The 18254-nt window shown below is 38.4% G+C and overlaps 3 protein-coding genes across 3 annotated transcripts; all 3 read right to left on the reverse strand.

The window, feature by feature from the left end:
• Positions 1-151: 151 nt before the first annotated feature.
• On the reverse strand, positions 152-4427 carry LOC18607508 (protein ALTERED PHOSPHATE STARVATION RESPONSE 1-like). The gene is made up of 4 exons (XM_007041706.3): positions 3480-4427; positions 2220-2443; positions 1410-1633; positions 152-1317 (listed from the first exon to the last, which is right to left on the reverse strand). Exons 1-4 carry the CDS (start codon positions 4366-4368, stop codon positions 477-479), a joined length of 2178 nt encoding a protein of 725 aa, XP_007041768.1. The 5' UTR covers positions 4369-4427; the 3' UTR covers positions 152-476.
• A 3320-nt stretch (positions 4428-7747) lies between these two features.
• LOC18607510 (putative protein phosphatase 2C 46) lies at positions 7748-13017 on the reverse strand. Its single transcript, XM_018115326.2, has 5 exons — positions 12485-13017; positions 11481-11925; positions 10739-11106; positions 9022-9258; positions 7748-8349 (listed from the first exon to the last, which is right to left on the reverse strand). The coding sequence occupies exons 2-5, from the start codon at positions 11797-11799 to the stop codon at positions 8080-8082; spliced, it is 1194 nt and encodes a 397-aa protein (XP_017970815.2). The 5' UTR covers positions 11800-11925; positions 12485-13017; the 3' UTR covers positions 7748-8079.
• A 483-nt stretch (positions 13018-13500) lies between these two features.
• On the reverse strand, positions 13501-17215 carry LOC18607512 (uncharacterized). The gene is made up of 2 exons (XM_018115327.2): positions 14538-17215; positions 13501-13590 (listed from the first exon to the last, which is right to left on the reverse strand). Exons 1-2 carry the CDS (start codon positions 15002-15004, stop codon positions 13578-13580), a joined length of 480 nt encoding a protein of 159 aa, XP_017970816.2. The 5' UTR covers positions 15005-17215; the 3' UTR covers positions 13501-13577.
• Between the last annotated feature and the right edge of the window lie 1039 nt (positions 17216-18254).

Raw genomic sequence — 18254 nt, forward strand, 5'->3', positions numbered from 1 at the left:
AAAATATTCCATTTGTTTCAAAATGCAAAACTTGCAGAAGGGTCACAAGCCAAAATTCTAATCATCACCATTGGACTTGGTCAGTTGAACAGAAAATAAAGAAGAAAAGAATCTCAAAAGGTGCAGCTCTCGGGCATTCTGCAGGTCAAAGTTATCACTAAATACAAATACTTTCATTGAAAATGGATGCACTCCCAAGAGATTCGTTGCTCAAACAAAGTGCCCTCTCACTTAATCAGTCCTAACCAGAAAAGAATAGGAAACCCGAAAATTTGAAGATCTTGCAAAATAATTTTCAGCAGACATTAGACATCTAGTGACAATGAACAATTAGCTATTCATCAGAAACGAAAACATGGAAACATAAATAAATTTGTCTCAGCGAGCTGCTTCGACATGATGTAATATACAAAGTAGACGACAGAAAGGCAGAAACCATTAACCTCAGATTCTTAAAACTCTTTGTTCACTTTATGTCATCGGCTGCCGTTTTCCTCTACCTGAGAGCCCTCTATATATGATAGGTTCCCCTCTTTTTCAGCATTTTCACTTCGAGTGATGAGGTCATTGTACATCTTTAGAGAAGCATTGGAGAATCCGATTAAGGACTCAAAAACTGCAGAAAATCCTGTCTGAAATCCATTTAAGATGATTCTTTGTGTTTCTTGCATGTAATTGTGGTGTTTCTCCCTCTCTACATCCAACCTCTTTCTGAACATATCCAACTGATCCTTCTTCTCTGTCAGATATTCATTCCGCTGTTCCATCTCTGGTTCGGATTTATGATCTGTAAGCTTGGACTCCAGAAACCGGGTTTCCACCTTCTGGAATGCCATAGTCCTTCTATCAAGTTCTTTAGCCATGCCATCAACTTTCCTCTTCTGTTGCTGTTCCTCCCCTTGCTGAGCCCACAGAGCCCTTACATCCTTAGAGAAGCTCTTCAATGAAAAGGTGACTGCCTTATCTGGCAACTCCTCCAAGGAACTTAACCAATGATAACATATCACAAGAAGTGGAGGTCCGTTAGCTCCATATGGTGCAGCAGAACTCCTTCCTCTGGAATAGAATTCAACTTCAGGGACCAGGAACTTGGTTAGCCAACCATGAAGTGCTTCAATGTATGCTCTTTGAGCTGCAACATACTCTTTAAAGCAAGCACGCCAATTTTGAAGCTCAGCCTCGAGCTGAAGTGTAGCAAGTCGGTGAGAATCATTGCAGAATTTTCCATATGTGGGGCAGGCAAAAGATTTCACTTCCAAAAGGATCTTGTTTTGGGTTTCGTGGGATTCAAGCATAACTTTCCAGGTTCGTGTTAGGCTGCAGAAAATAAAAGTAGAATCAAATTCCAAGGGAATTGCAGAAGAAAATGAACAAGGCAGTCTGCCTGGATTTTGAAGATTAGGACCTACCCTTTTAACAGTTCAATAATTTGAGGTTGTAGTTCTTCATCTCTTAATTTCTGAATTCTCTTTGAGATGGATTCAGCACTTCGAATTGCAATCAAGATCCTAGCATATAAATCCTTTACTGCAGCTCTGGTTTTGTCCATGGTTAGCTCATCATATCCCTTCACATCCTGGTTTCTCAGTCGAGAACATTTTCTCTCATAGATTTTCCGTGTGCAGTCTCCAGCCTATTGTAAGTTAACATGTCAAATGCCAAAACAGAAAAGTAGAAACAAAAAGATCAACAATATGAGCAAAGAAAAAGTTGGCCATCTCTTTTTTGAATCTTTCGCAGTTTTATTTGGTGCAGAACTTAAGTGACACAAGCATATGCTGAATAGGACACCAACATTCTATCCTTTTGGAATTTGGAACCAAGAATTCCTTCTAGAATCACCAGTTAGAAGTGTCTTTCAACACCATTGCTACATAATGGTTTAACTTGTTTGATACTATTTGCAGCCTGTCAAATAAAGCAAGAGTTCTTTTATCTGGAGCATATTTTCTACACTTACTGCTCATTTTACTGATATAGTTAACTCATCAGAAAGTCTTATACAGAACTAGTTCTCGATATTGTGATTGTGATGTTATATTCAGGAGTAGTTCTCAACACCAGGAAGGAAATAAGAAGTGTAAGTATAGTAGAGTAGCTTTACATGAATCTGATTGGTAAGCCAGAATCCACCATTACCAACTTGAAAAGAGTAAGCCAAAGTTGTTATTATCTGCTCATTAACGTTGCAAAAACAATATTGATTAGTAATGGTTTACCTTAACCTCTTCATAAAGCTTCTTTTCCCATGCATAAAGTCTTCCTAGTGTTAGCGAATGGCTTCCTGAATCCATTCCTCCATATTCATCAAAAAGATCATTCTTATATTCAGTCCATACCGAAGAACCTTTTGAGCTGGAAGCCACAAGACTCTTACAAGTTGGAGGCTTGGACAATGTGGACCGATGCCATGTAATAGCCTGGATAAGTTTAGTTGAGTTCTCTGCACAAAAATGAACAGAGTGAATGATTACTTTTTATGAGATGAATGTTTAACATTGATCAAATTCAGCTCAAAGCAGAGGATATATTTATAGTAATTTTTCTGTTTTGTAAGTTATAGCATATACTTGTGATGTCACAAAAGAGAAAAGCATAGCAGGAGGATAAAGGAGGAATTTTGTGGTGTAATCATAACAATGGAACAACTGAATGTTGCACACGCATGTGCAAAAGCAGTGAATAAAGACGCAGAAATTTCCAGCTTTTGTAAGCAAAAAGAAATTATTGCTAGGTTTGATATTTAACATCTTGGCCCAGAGAGGATGACGAAGAAACATAAACTGTGACATACTGAACGTCCAAAGCAACAATGACAAAAGCCAAAGAACAGTAAGAAATTGGAAGGAAATTCAAACAAGTTTCAGATGATGGAAAAAGCATTGTAAATTCTCTTCTGGTATGCCAAGACTAGGTAAACAAATTTTACTGGTAATCACAAGTCAATAACCCATGCAGTTAACTAAAACTAGACATAAAAGGAGATTATTCTGCACAAATAAATGACAAAGATTAACAGTATAAGGCCCAAGGAAGAAGATTATGGACAATAAGTTACAGATGTTTTAACTTTTGGAACAAAGGTAGCGGGACAAGGATCAAAAGAAACAAGGAAAGGAAATCCCAATTAAAACTCAGAAGAAAAAATTAAATCCCAATTAAAAATAATATATCATCAACCTTGGAGAAAAGCAGGCTAAAAATCAAAACCAAGGCGCATGCAAAGCTAGCCTGAGACCATACAAGAGAAATTCCTCGTGGCCACATTGTCCTCCCCTGTTTCTCATATAACCCACAAATTTCAAGCAGAAGATAACTTCAAAGGCAAATTAATAATTTTTGTAGAACAAAATAAACCCACCTAAATATTTTTCAAAACAGGCTTGGTGGAGATTAAAAAGCAGAGAGAATGTTGCGAATAAAGACAGAACACAAGTGAAGCTCAAAATGTGTTAAGGGGGAAATAGAAAAGTACCCACCTTTGACTTCCTCCAAACCAGATTGCAAATGAACCATATTAGCCTCTAGCATTCTTGAGACATCCTTCCCAGAATCATAAGCCCTAATGAAATGATCCTCAATATCCTTCAAGGCTTCTAAAAGCTCCCTTCCCTTTTCTGGGCTGTCAATACCTGTTAGCCCTTTCTGCTCTCCTTGGCTCGCGTGAGTCTCCTCCTTTACTTTAATCAGGCCACTTTCACTCTCTTCATGCTCCCTGCAGCTAGTATCTTTTTCTTCAACAAAGACAACTTTTTTCTCTTCCTCTTTGCTATCTCCTTCCTCTTCTAGCTCTGGTATCCCTTCCTCTTCTCTCACCGCTCTTAAGTCATCATCAGAACACCTGTTATATCCACTTATAATCTCTGGTCTAACAACATCAAATGGATTAAAAAAGTCCCAACCGAAATCTCTTTGTGGTGATGGCATTGGCGGTGGCATTTGCATATAAAAGTACCCACAAGGTTGTTCTTCTTCTTCTCCTCTTACCACCTCTTCTTTAGTCTCTTCGTCCGATGTACCTGAGCTTGTTGAAGAATCACACGACTCGCAAGCAATGGCTTCATGGGTTGACTCTGAAGGTCTTTGTTGGAGGAACATTGGGTTGGTTATCATATTTTGGTCTGTAGCAGGCGGTGTAGGTGGACAAGGTGGAGGAAAAGTTATGAGGAAAGGTGAAGAAGGTGAAGAATGGCGAGCTACAAAGAGCTTAACAGCAGCTGCCACTGCATAAAGAGCTTGACAGTACCTACAATGTGCTTCTGCAAGTGCATATCTTCTATCTACTGCTAGCTTTATTAGGCGTTTTCTTTCTCTACAGATTGACACAACTTCTTCTTCTTCCTCTAATCTAGAAGCAACACAACCCATCTCTCTTGCTAAAGCCTGGAGGTGTTTTTTTCTGGTTTCAACAGGCGTAGAAGCTACTACTTTTGAATATATGGGGATAGGGTAAAGTAAAGAAAGGTGATATTTTGAAGGAATCTATTAAGTATTATTTTCTGATAAAAAAGAGGTGGGGTTGTAACAAAATGGAAGAATGAGTTAGATTTTACAAAGGTTTGAGAGAAGCAAAGAAGGAAAATGTAGCTTTTGGGGAATTTTTAGAAGAAACCACTTCATCTTTTGATAAGAGAAAAAAGTTGGTTTTCTTCCTGAAACGTTGCTCCTGCAAAAATTTTATATTTTCCCATTTCATCTCTTGGCACCATGCATCCACATACAAAAAGAACTCTGCAGAGGTGGTTCCTCCTATTTTCTTTTCACCTTTATTTCTTGGGAGGGAAAAAAAATCTTTTACTATGCTGAAATTTTGATAATTATCTGTTAAAACACTATAATTAGTTTGAGATTAGTAGACAAACTAAATATCATGAAGAATGAAATAAGAGAGAGAGTAAGTAGAGCAGTAGATGACAGAGTAAAGGCCAGGAAAGAGACTAAATGGCAAGGTAAAGACGGTAGGGGCTCGAGAAGGAGAGAGAAGGGACAGCTCTAGTGTAGTAGTGTTTGGTATTTTTACACTATTAAATTGGTGTGCAAGAATGGCAAGCACCCGCTATATCTTTTTTAGCGCAATAAAAAGATTAAAAAAATATTTCTGCCAAATTTAGCACAGATCTTTGAAGCAGACATATGTCCATTGGGCAGCCTTGTGAGTAAAAAGAGGAGTCAAATGTACTGTAGCTAATTAGTAGTAAAAGGATAGCGACCAGACCACTGCCAAAACCCCAGAGAGAGAGTTCTGTCTTTTCCTTAGGTATCCTTGTTTTTTTTTTAACTGCTCCTTCCTGCCTTGCAATCCTTTCCATTATCTAATAATGGGAGTATAATTGTGTTACTTACCACATGTTTAAGGTCTTTAATGTGTTGTTAAGTGGAGGAATTTATAAAAGCACAAGGTTTAAGCTTGTCTGTCAGTGTCATTTACTGCTACATGGACAAATCTGTCCCTTTGAAAGTTATATGCTGCCTCTCTCTCTCTAAACTAGGATTTTGGCAGTAACACTATATTTTGCAAGGATTTAGAGTTCTGGGTGGTGTGGTATGGAAAAGAAGGTTCCTGTTTGGTCCATAAACGAAAAATGTGATGCCAGAACAACAGACAATTCCACATGAACTTGCAGGTTATAATTAGCCTGAGCAATGCAAGGTGCCATCAGATTCATTTTACTTTCAAAAAGGACATCCCGATAGATATGTTGCACATCATCTGGGTTAATTAAGTGAACTTAAACAGTGGATTACCAATAAGATTCAAATTTGAGATTACTAGCCATCCAAACCATAAAACTTGCCTATTTATCTAGTATTGGAAACTGAAATAAGTTTCTTCTTATGTACTCATGTTCGAATGATGCATTTAAGAAATTATACACCATGATTGATTCTAACAGGATTTCAGACGATTAAACTTTTAAAACAAATAGGAAAAGAAAGTACAGAGGAAGACGGTGCTGAAAAATACTGCTGAAACTCTTTCAAGTCAAAATATTGTTAAGCACAATCCCGACGGCAAAACTCTTTATAACTAATCTTGTCACTCACTGCAATGCCTTTGACTTTGTTTTCCTCTTGTCTAGTCCTGTTCCACTCAGAGTTCATTGTTCAGGTTTAAGTTGCTTCTTACTTCATCTAAACCATTTTCTCTCTCTTTTTTTTTTAACATCTTAAATTTTATATTTTATTTTTATATCACAAACCTTTTACTTCCTAAATAAAAATATTTCTTCATCATATCTTTTGAAAAGCTTCATTTCTTTCATTTAATCAGGATAACAAACTGAATTTACATGGATTTACAAGCAAAAAAGAAGTTGAAAAAAATCAATTCTCTTATCTCAACTTTCTTGAGTAAGATTGAAAATATTACATCTGAGTTAACACGAAACCTAGGCTGGGGCGGTGGCCGAAGAGCTTTGTGTTCATGGTCCATTGGTGGTTTGCTTTATTTATTTCTTGCTCAAGATCCTGTAATGACTAATGAGCTTAATGGCTTGGAAATTGGCGCCACAGTCTTAGGGTTGGAGAAGTTAAATGAATAACACAGGAAGGGCAATTTGGTGAAGGCAAATGATAACACAAATACGCAAGTTGGGATTTACGTTTTGAGGGTTCTGTGAGGGTATGCCTTGACACAATCTGACAACATATGGAGGAAAAAGCCTCTTTCCTCACCTCGGAATTCCCTACTTCCTCCACTTTCAATAACCAAGTTTGGTTTGTCCCAAAAATATGTATTCTGCACTTTGAATAGAACAAGAATCAAGAGTTGGATGGCAAGGAATAAATTAAGTCAATAAATAACAACTGTGCTTTCTGTGCTGCATGGAGTGGGAGAGTTGCTTTTTTTTTATTAATCTCCTTGTTCCCTTCTTTAACCCTTTTGGACATGAGGACAGAATAAGAATACGAGAGAGTTAAAAATATTGGGACAACCTCAACATGACTGTAACTGTCCTGTGCTACTATTAAACAACCACTACGTTGTTGGACATGGATGGCTGGGCTTACTCTCCAATTTTCACCAGACAGGTGGACGACCTGAACAGACAATAATCCCTGCTAGATTCTGGATTAGGAAACCTGAAATGTGGAGTTGTTCCAGACTAGTTCCATTCCGGTTGATGTAATGGCCTCCACCCCCACACCCAATCTCCAATCAATATAGAATTCCAACACTGTTAACAGTTGTGAAGCAGGTATGCCAGGTTTCTACAGAATCTTGATGGAAGCTTGAGAAGCCTAACATTCAATTTATTTAGTAGCACTTGAAAAGTACTCTTCCTTAGAGGTGCAAGATGGGTTGTTTGTTTCTTTTGTGCAATGAAATTTCATGGTTACCTTCAAAAGCTTTTGATACGGATACAGCAATTCTTTTCTAAATTAACAAGGAACAATTTCCAGAGTCCTGTTTCCCAGAATTAAAGAAAACTATCAGTGCGATCAACAAAAAGGTTACAAGATAAAAATAGAAGGGGAGGAAAAGATCATCCAAATAGACTAGGGGCGGCGGGATTTCACCAAAGTTATCTGTCGGCCATTTGTCTTAATAGAGCCCAGCACGAGATAATTCCACATTGAACACCAATTGCACCATTACCTTGCTACGGATATAATCACCATGACATAGTTGCTTCCAACATTGTTGTCCATTTGCCCCTTTACACAACCGAAACTGTCCGCCACGTCAGAATCAGTAAAGATGTTACTATGCTGGTATAATGTGAGAGCGAAAAGCAAACAGGAATGTGCAACATAATCTGCATATTGTGGGATTCACAACATCAACGAGACCAATTCACCAACTAAAGAACAAAAGGAGCTATTATAAAAAGACTAAGAAAACTATCCCAGGAAATAAACTATAATTGTCGTCACCTTGTACTCTTCTCTAGTTCTTTTTAAGAGGTTTTTTTTTTTTTTTCCGGCACACAGCCTAAATGCAGGTATTAGTTTCCAGTTAAAAGTTATAGTGTACATTAAAGAATTGAAGGCTTGCTCCTCTTATCGCTTTCGGAAGCTGCCTCGTATTCACATAAGAGAATGATACAACAAAGCAAAACATGCAATACGGCAAGATCAGGTACTGCCAGCTTCTGTTGGCGTGGTACAAGGAGCCAGTGTATTAGGAGGCAAGTTAACTCCTCCCCCTCTAACAGATAGATTAGGAGCCTTAACAGAGCTAGCCCCGCTCACGTGGTTTGAGTCAAGAAACACCACAATTACTGTGATGTCATCGTGGAAATGCCGCCTGACACCACGGTCAATCTTCTTCAAGTCAGAATACCTCATTTCTCTCTTCTTCGCTGCTTCTTGTAGAGCAGTTTTTACCAGCCTCCTTGCAATTCCCTGCTTGACGTCCAAAACAAAATGTTAAGATGAACTTCAAATCATCAATAAAATGCATAAGCAACAATTTATCTATAAATGAATTTATAACTCAAAATCATACGACAAGGAAAATGAAATAAAGAAATATTACATGATAAACAGAAAGGAAAGGGAACCTTGTTCCTGCCCCCTCTATACAACAACAAGTGCATGAGCATGTGCGCATGTGCTTCATGTGTGCGAGTAACTTGTCCCACGTGCTTGCATGCAGTAAAAACCACTCAAAAGAAAAGGCACACTGTTCACGACAGAGTAAATTGCCTTTCATAATTGGTCTAGATTAAATACAATGTGAAGTAGAAACTTGTGTTCATACTGGTTGACTTGTTCTAGTTGAGCTATTTTGCTTAATTAAAGTGGTAATTGTCAAGTAGCAGTAATAGGATGCAAAAAGATTGAACAAGCAGTCATGGTTCTTCAAGTTATATGCCACAGCCCATGCAACAAAAGGAAAGTTTCTCAAGATAACTAATCAAAGCTTCATTAAAAACTAGAATTCCAAAATCCATTATCAGCGACCAACAAGAAAAGCTTTCATACTCTAACCAAATGAAAGTGTCAGAAGTATAGGAGAAAAGAATACCGCTCATAATAAGATTAACAATATTTAACATTCAGGCATAAACTTACACTTCGTGGATGATTTTGAACTATATCAACAGCTTCTTGATTGCTTAGGTGCTCCCAGAGCCCATCCGATGCAAATATCACGAATTGATCATGTGGCTGCAGCTGGTGCACTGATATCGATGGGTCTGCGCTCAATATTGGCTTTTTGAAAGGTTCCCGAAGGCGAAATTTGGGATATAAAGGCTCCCTGTTGAACTCAGCTTTTTTTAAATATACATCACCGATAGATCTAGAAACCTGAAAGGCCAAGAATTCCATTAATAAACTCTCACAAAAAGTAAGAGGCAGCAGAACAAACCATGGAAAACCATAGCAAGGAAATCATAATCTTGCACTGCTGGACAGATTGCATGCACTTGTGAAATGTACTAAGCCTCTCTATCTCTCATTTGGGGGGAACAAGTGGTTGTTTTTAGTAATCTTATCACAGATAGAATTAACACAGTGACGCACTCTGGTCAAGTTCAAGGTTTGACAAAACAGATTGCAGTTGTGGCAGGAAATTTGCACATAAAGAAGAATTGCCCGTGGCAGCAATAGAATCTCTTCACATATGAAATCCAAGAAATTAGTCGTGCTTCTAGGTTCCCAATTTTCTTGAGAAGCTTTATAATATTTATAAAGATTCCGATTGAAAAATGAGACCTTGCTGGGAAGTTTCTCAACCAATTGACTAAGCATCAGAAACCAGTTTAAACCATCACTCAGAATTTTTACTTATAATTCATTCTCTCTTTAAAACCTGGAAATCATATAACTGTAAAACACAGAGTAATTAAAACCTAGCACGTCAGGATATTTCCTTTTACCAATCCTCTTTGGAAACAAAGCTCATATACCTGTACAGAGCTGAAAAGTCATACAGCTAAAGTGATTCCATAATAAAGCCTAAAGTAGCAAAGTAACCAACTCCAGGATCACCATTGAGCTTATTAGTTCCAGATCTGGAATATATGGATAAGTGTTATCCACGGATAACCATCAAATCACTTTCTTGCAAGAGATCAACATACAATCCAACAAAATTTTTAGATTCCATCACTTTATGCAACAGTAAATAATGCTAATTTATCCCTTTCCATCAACTTTGATAATTACTAAGTTCTCTCATATTCAAAGGTCTTTCTTATTTCCCTTTCTCTTTTGGCTTTGCAGATACATCCATGCATCCAACTGAATAACAGGCATCCTTCCCCTCCTCAGCTCCACCCTATCTTTACCACATGGGAGGAGAAGATACCATGCAGCTGATATATCTATTTCTTTCTAACAAATTAAACCCCTTTTTTCTCCAGAAAACTGCCCTCGGAAATGTAATCATATAAATACATCTTCACTCCAAAAAGGAAGCACGAACAAATAAAACATTGCCCCAGGTTCATGCCTTTCTTTAAGAATTTATTATAAATCAAGCTAGATAAAACAAACTTTCAAATATTCAGAATTCATAAACAACATGCTCTATGGTGCTCAACTTAGACAAGAAGGTTCAAGCTCTCTATGCGTCTTGCAGCACAGATGAATAGAAGTGGTACTTGCTCCTTTTTTTAAAATGGCTATTCTTGTAGACAAAGGTAATTTAAGCCATAAGTAGAAGCAAGTTTCAATGTCACAGCAATGCAAAAGCATCAATGTTTAGAAAATGGTGACATTAACTAGTCATCTTAGCAGTTAAGTAACTATTAAAATTAAAAATTGTTTGCATAGTGAAACTTACCTGTATGAGACCTTTCACACGCCATACATTGTACTTCAAAACTACAATTTGTGGGTCATCAGGGTGCAATGACTGCAGCTCCTGCCTTACAGACTCTATGCAGACATTATGCTCAGCCGACAGCTGAACAGCTAGTACCTCTCCTGTTGCCTTCACAGCTCTCCCCAAAACAGCACGCGAATCACCAAGGTTGGCAACATAAAGGGTTCCACCACAGATAACACCAACCAGGCAGCAGGATCCAACAGCTGCGATTTGTGGTTTCATAGGCCACTGTTTGGTAACAAGAGACAAAAAACCTTCTTCTGTTGCTTGATATGCTTTTCGTATCACGTCAACTGACATTGTCTGTTGCTCTGAAGTGAACCCTGAACATAGAAAATATTTCAGAATAACAAACACCATCGATGCCAAAGTGCATGAAGGAAAGAAAGAACAAGTAGAGATATCTCTGATGTTTGCAATTTTATTTCTTTCTTTTAGTATTATATACCAGGCTCTACATCTACCAATCGGAATTGACACACAAAACGACAAAAGCGATAAAAAAGAACTGATGACTTTTTGGACTCAAAACAAAAAACCCTTAACTGTGGCAGCAACAAGTTCACTACACTAATTAGTTTTAATCAATTAATTATATCCAAAACAATTGCTTATTTAATACTTCTTTCCTCTACTTCCTTAATCAGTAAATAGATGGCAACAGAAACTAAACCCTAGGAAAGGCAAAAGTACTTACTCTTGAGATGTTGAAAGAGATGATCATTGATGTAGCGCGAAGTCTCTGGGCCCCCATGCCCATCATATACGCCAATAAAAGTACCATAGGGACCTGACTCATGTGAACTCAAACAACCAGACTCAAGCTGGCTCTGGTCCTCAAGTAAATTGTTGGCTTGAACCACTGCCATTGAGAACTCACCACTAAAGTGCTGCCCTGTGTCCTTGTACCACAAAAGCCCATCTTGGCGACCTCCAGCATCTGAACTTGTGTGAACGTATCGATCAGATCTTGGCCGAAAACAGGCCCTCAAAAAGTTCATCAACCCAGATAACATCCCTCATCTCATCCAAAAAACCCTCCGAATTCTCCACATCTAAATAACCACTGAATACAAACTATACCCTAGAAGCCTGAACAGTGAACCGTATCCTCCTTTGCTTCTCAACACAATAATTGTACACTATACCAACATCAGCAACAACGCACACCCAAAAGGTTAGCAATAATGCAATGTGCCATAAAGGCTCAAAAGCAACTAAACCAAGAAAACGACAACTACAAATTATACGTTCCACTACTCCTCAAGGGGCAATTAACAGCATCAATCAGAAAGTACAATAAATTTGATTACTATATAATGAATAACTATCAGATCAAATAAATGATGTAGTAGAAGCCACCTCTCTCAGTTTGTTTAGTTATTAAGATTAAGCTCAAACAACAGAAACTGTTCCCTCTTTAAACAGGAAGGCCATGACCGTAATAGCTCCTTATGCTAAAAAAATCAACAAAACACAAAGGAGGGGTTTTTGAAAACAACGGAATTGGTCAAAGCTCACTTTTTCTTTCTTTTTTTCTAACAAAGCAGTCGGTCAGCCCTTGGGAAATCCAGAAGGTCTAATATTTCACATTGAGAATTTTAAACAGCCCAGTTTCACGTATCCCTTTAGACCCAATAAGCATCATAATTCAACTTGTATTTCCCACACTAAATATTAAAAAAAGAAGAAGAAACTTACCTTTTCATTTGACCCCTTTGGTTTATAATTGAAAAGGAGGATCTGGAAATGGGAAAGGGAAAAACTTCATGTGGGCATGAAACTGGAATTAGCAGATCTATGGATCAATCAAATCAAAGCAAGAGAAAAAACAAAGTTTGGAATTTGGTTGGCTTCAACTAGTGATGAGATAATTGGAGAAGATGAAGGAGGAAAGCACATAATAGAGAAATGGTTGAGTTCTTTTTTTTTTTCTTTATTTCTTCTACAAAAAGAGAAGTCTTTTTATGTGAAAGATTTTGGCTTTGGCCCCCAACAACTTACATAAACTCTCTTTCTCTCTCCTTTCTATCTTGCTTTTCCATCTCCCTCTTGTTTCTCCCTCTAATTCTCAGCAGACAAGACCATAAAAGACCAACAATGGAGAGCTTGAAGCCAGCAAAGCAATGGTCCAGTTTTGGGCTCCACACCACTATGATAATAGAGAGAGAGGAAATTAAAAAGAGAGAGAGAGAGAGAGAGAAGATTCACAGCTTGGAGAGAGTCAATGAAATCAAGTTTTGTGGACTATGGTATTCAACATCACCACATAAGATGAAAGGGATCACACGTGGCAGCACAGGTTGCTTGCCACGAACGTTATTATTACCGGTGTTACGGTGTATTCATCTACATCCACTAAGTTGTTACACGTGTTAATTTCTGGATAGTAGGATGAAATCTTCATGCGTATGGCGGTGGTCGTTATTACAGGTTACTGTTAGAAACGGACTAACAGCGTCAAACCTCGCTCGCTCCATCGTTAAAACTCAAAGCCTGTTTTTGTTTGTCTATGGATTCGATCAGGGGAGTTCGGAGAAAAGGGCCAATAGCATGCCTAGAATGTTACATTCTGAGGGTATTTTCGTCACTATGGATGCGGGTGGATGATTTTTAGGTGGCTTGTTTGTTTAACAATCTGTTGGGTAAAGCAATTCATGAAATTCAGAGCCTTTTTCTAGCAAGATGGATTTTTTAAATTGTCAAATTTAGAAAGATTTTTTTTTTCTCTACATCAATTCATTTTGGAGGTTTAGACAATGTGGACCGATGCCATGTAATAGCCTGGATGAGTTTAGTTGAGTTCTCTGCACAAAAATGAGCAGAGTCAATGATTTCTCTAAATGAGATGAATGTCTAACATTGATCAAATACAGCTTATAGTAGAGGATATATTCATAATAATTTTTCTGTTTTGTAAGGTATAGCATATGCTTGTGATGTCACAAAAGCAGAGCATAAAGACTCAGAAATTTCCAGCTTTAGTAAGCAAAAAGAAATGATTGCAAGGTTTGATGTTTGACATCTTGGCCCAGAGAGGATGACGAAGAAACATAAACTGTGACATAGCAAACATCCAAAGGAACAATGACAAAAGCCAAAGAAAATTAAGAAATTGAAAGGAAATTCAAACAAGTTTCAGTTGATGGAAAAAGCATTGTAAATTCTCTTCTGGCATGCCAAGACTAGGTAAACAAATTTTACAGGTAATTACAAGTCAATAACCCATGCAGTTAACTAAAACTAGACATAAAAGGGGATTATTCTGCATAAATAAATGGCAAAGATTAACAGTATAAGGCCTAAGGAAGAAGATTATGGACAACAAGTTACAGATGTTTCAACTCTTGGGACAAAGGTCGCAAGACAAGGATCAACAGAAACAAGGAAAGGAAATCCCACTTAAAACCCAGAAGAAAAAATTAAATCCCAAGTAAAAATATTATGTCATCAACCCTGGAGAAAAGCTGGCTTAAAATCAAAACCAAGGCTCATGCAAAGCTAGCCTGAGACCAGACAAGAGAAATTCCTCGTAGCCACATTGTCCTCCCTTTTTTCTCATTAAACCCACAAATTTCAAGCAGAAGATAACTTCAAAGGCAAATTAACAATTTTTGTAGAACAAAATAAACCCACCTAAATATTCTTCAAAACCAGCTTGGTGTAGATTAAAAAGCAGCGAGAATGTTGCAAATAAAGATAGAACACAAGTGAAGCTCAAAATGTGTCAATGGGGAAAAGGAAAAGTACCCACCGATTGATTTCCTTCAAACCAGATTGCAAATGAACCATATTAGCCTCTAGCATTCTTGAGACATCCTTCCCAGAATCATAAGCCCTAATGAAATGATCCTCAATATCCTTCACGGCTTCTAAAAGCTCCCTTTCCTTTTCTGGGCTGTCAATAACTGTAAGCCCCTTCTGCTCTCCTTGGCTCACATGAGTCTCCTCCTTTACTTTAATCAGACCACTTTCACTCTCTTCATGCTCCCTGCAGCTAGTATCTTTTTCTTCAACAAAGACAACTTTTTTCTCTTCCTCTTTGCTATCTCCTACCTCTTCTAGCTCTGGTATCCCTTCCTCTTCTCTCACCGCTCTTAAATCATCATCAGAACACCTGTTATACCCACTTATAATCTCTGGTCTAACAACATCAAATGGATTAAAAAAGTCCCAACCGAAATCTCTTTGTGGTGATGGCATTGGCGGTGGCATTTGCATATAAAAGTACCCACAAGGTTGTTCTTCTTCTTCTCCTCTTTACCACCTCTTCTTTAGTGTCTTCCTCTGAAGTACCTGAGCTTGTTGAAGAATAACAAGACTCGCAAGCAATGGCTTCATGGGTTGACTCTGAAGGTGTTTGTTGGAGGAACATTGTGTTGGTTATCACAGTTTGATCTGTAGCTGGCGGTGTAGGTGGAGGAAAGGTGAAGAAGGTGAAGAATGGCGAGCTACAAAGAGCTTAATAGCAGCTGCCACTGCATAAAGAGCTTGACAGTACCTACAATGTGCTTCTGCAGGTGCATATCTTCTATCTCTGCTAGCTTTATAAGGCGTTTTCTTTCTCTACAGATTGACACAACTTCTTCTCGTTCCTCTAGTCTAGAAGCAACACTGCCCATCTCCCTTGCTAAAGCCTGGAGGTGTTTTTCTGGTTTCAACAGGCCTACAAGCTACTACTTTTGAATAAATGGGGACAGGGTAAAGTAAAGAAAGGTGATCTTTGGAAGGAATCAATAAGTATTATTTTCTGATAAAAAGGAGGTGGGGTTGTAACAAAATGGAAGAATGAGTTAGATTTTACAAAGGTTTGAGAGAATCAAAGAAGGAAAATGTAGCTTTTGGGGAATTTTTAGAATAAGCCACTTCATCTTTTGATAAGAAAAAAAAAGTTGGTTTCCTTCCTGAAACGTAGCTCCTGCAAAAGTTTTATATTTTCCCATTTCATCTCTTGGCACCATGCACCCACATACGAAAAGAATCCTACAGAGGTGGTTCCTCCTTGTATTTTCTTTTTACCTTTATTCCTTGAGAGGGGAAAAAATTCTTTTCCTATGCTGAAATGTTGATAATTATCCGTTAAAACACTATAATTAGTTTGAGATTAGTAGGCAAACTAAATATCATGAAGAGTGAAATAAGAGAAAGAGTAAGTAGAGCAGTAGATGACAGAGTAAAGGCCAGGAAAGAGACTAGATGGTAAGGTAAAGAAGGTAGGGGCTCGAGAAGGAGAGAGAAGGGACAGCTCTAGTGTTTGGAATTTTTACACTATAAAATTGGTGTGCAACAATGGCAAGCACCCACTATATCATTTTTAGTGCAATAAAAAGATTAAAAAAATATTTCTGCCAAATTTAGCGCAGATTTTTGAAGCAGACATATGTCCATTGGGCAGTCTTGTGAGTAAAAAGAGGAGTCAAATGTACTATAGTTAATTAGTAGTAAAAGGATAGCGACCAGACCACTGCCAAAACCACAGCGAGAGAGAGAGTTCTGTCTTTTCCTTAGGTATCCATGTTTTTTTTTAACTGCTCCTTCCTGCCTTGCAATCCTCTCTAGTCTCTAATAATGGGAGTATAATTGTGTTACCTACCACATGTTTAAGGCCTTTAATGAATTGTTAAGTGGAGGAATTTACAAAAGCAGAAGGTTTAAGCTTGTCTGTCAGTGTCATTTACTGCTACATGGACAAATCTGTTCCTTTGAAAGTTTTAGGCTGGCTCTCTCTCTCTCTCAAAACTGGGATTTTGGCAATAGCACTATATTTTGCAAGGATTTAGGGTTCTGGGTGGTGTGGTATGGAAAAGAAGGTTCCTGTTTGGTCCATAAATGAATAATGTGATGCCAGAACTACTGACAATTCCACATGAACTTGCAGGTTTTTTTTTTGGAAGTCATTCAGTAAGAAGAAAGGGGGAGAGAAGTTCCCCAATTCAGAAACAGACCTTGGTTGCAGGACAAAACCACAGATATTGGAAGATATGCTCACTAACTACCAGGTATAACCCCCAATATCCCATGGCACGAACAGCCCTGTCAGGCATCAGTCCCTCCAGAACGAAGAACAGACACCAGGAGAACCCAAAATCCTCCCAAAAAACCTCACTCCCGCAACAACAGAAAACATGCAGGAGAAATTACAAGACCCCAAAATCATGTACAACAACCACCCAACAACAAGTATCCCCTACAAAGCACCCAGGGGTTGAGCTAAAGACCTATCTAAATTCCATAAGCCTGTACACATATGAATTCCTAAGAACATAAAAACGTATCAACCTTTGAAACCTAACCGACCATCGGTCCAGGAAGACCTCCCTGCATCAAGACTCATCTTCAAACAATAGTTCTGACAGTTCAGCTTTAGCAAACAATCACACAACATCAGAAAGACCACAACTCGCCTTAAACAGAAATAAAAAGAGATCAACAGCTTACGTGAAGATTCTCAAGATGTCAAACTGAAGGTGAGCACCCTCCTTTGCTAAAGCATCAGCTCTCTGGTTTGCCTCTCTCTGGCATGTTGAATCTCCCATCCCTCCAATCCTTCTTTCAAACTCTCCAATTGTAGAACCACTTTTCTCATTCTCCACGGAGCCGTATCGGGATGAGTCGTCCACTTTACCGTATTGCCCGAATTGCTCTCCATGAGGAGTTTATAATTATCCTTCCATCTTGAAGCTGAGAAAATCGTAAACGCTTCCCTCACTGCCATCATCTCGGCCCAATTAGAGTCCGCCTCACCTATAGCTTTGGAGAAGATAATTTTGACTTCCCCTTTATGATTCCTCAAGATCTCTCCGATACCAGCAGGCCCCGGACATCCTCTAGCTGTTCCATCGACGTTGGATTTAAATTGCCCCTACAAAGTTTTTTTCCCCATTAAATTCCCTTCCATTCCTTACCCTTCTTTGCCTCCTGGCCTTGAGTTGGGGGCTGTCTATACACATCAAGCACTGTCGGATATTCCCTTGGCCATTTAGCGTACGCCCAAAAAGCCACCCTAATCCTAGCCAACTCGAAGACATGATCCATGTTCCATTCTTTGCCTTGACACACAGTTTCATTTCTACTTTTCCAAATAGACCACAGAACTGCAAAGAATCCCATTCTCCAAAGTGTGACATCTAACTCTCCCAACTGCCACTTGTTCCACACAACAAACAGGTCCTTTACATTTGCCGGGAATACCCACATCGTGCCCCATATCCTGCACCATCCTGCCCAAATTTTCCATGATTCATTACAAGTTGCAAAAAAATGATCACAAGTTTCTCTATCAGCATTACACAAAACACATTGCAAACTATTGTTCAAGTTCACTCCCCTTTTAACAAGTTCATCCATAACTCTTACTTTCCCTTGTAGCATTTGCCACACAAAAACCTCAACTCTAAAAAGTGCTAGGTTAGCCCACACTATGAACTTGCAGGTTATAATTAACCTGAATCATGCAAGGTGCCATCAGATT

This window comes from Theobroma cacao, chromosome 2 (assembly GCF_053813885.1).
Source record: "Theobroma cacao isolate CCN51 chromosome 2, ASM5381388v1, whole genome shotgun sequence".
NCBI lineage: Eukaryota > Viridiplantae > Streptophyta > Magnoliopsida > Malvales > Malvaceae > Theobroma > Theobroma cacao.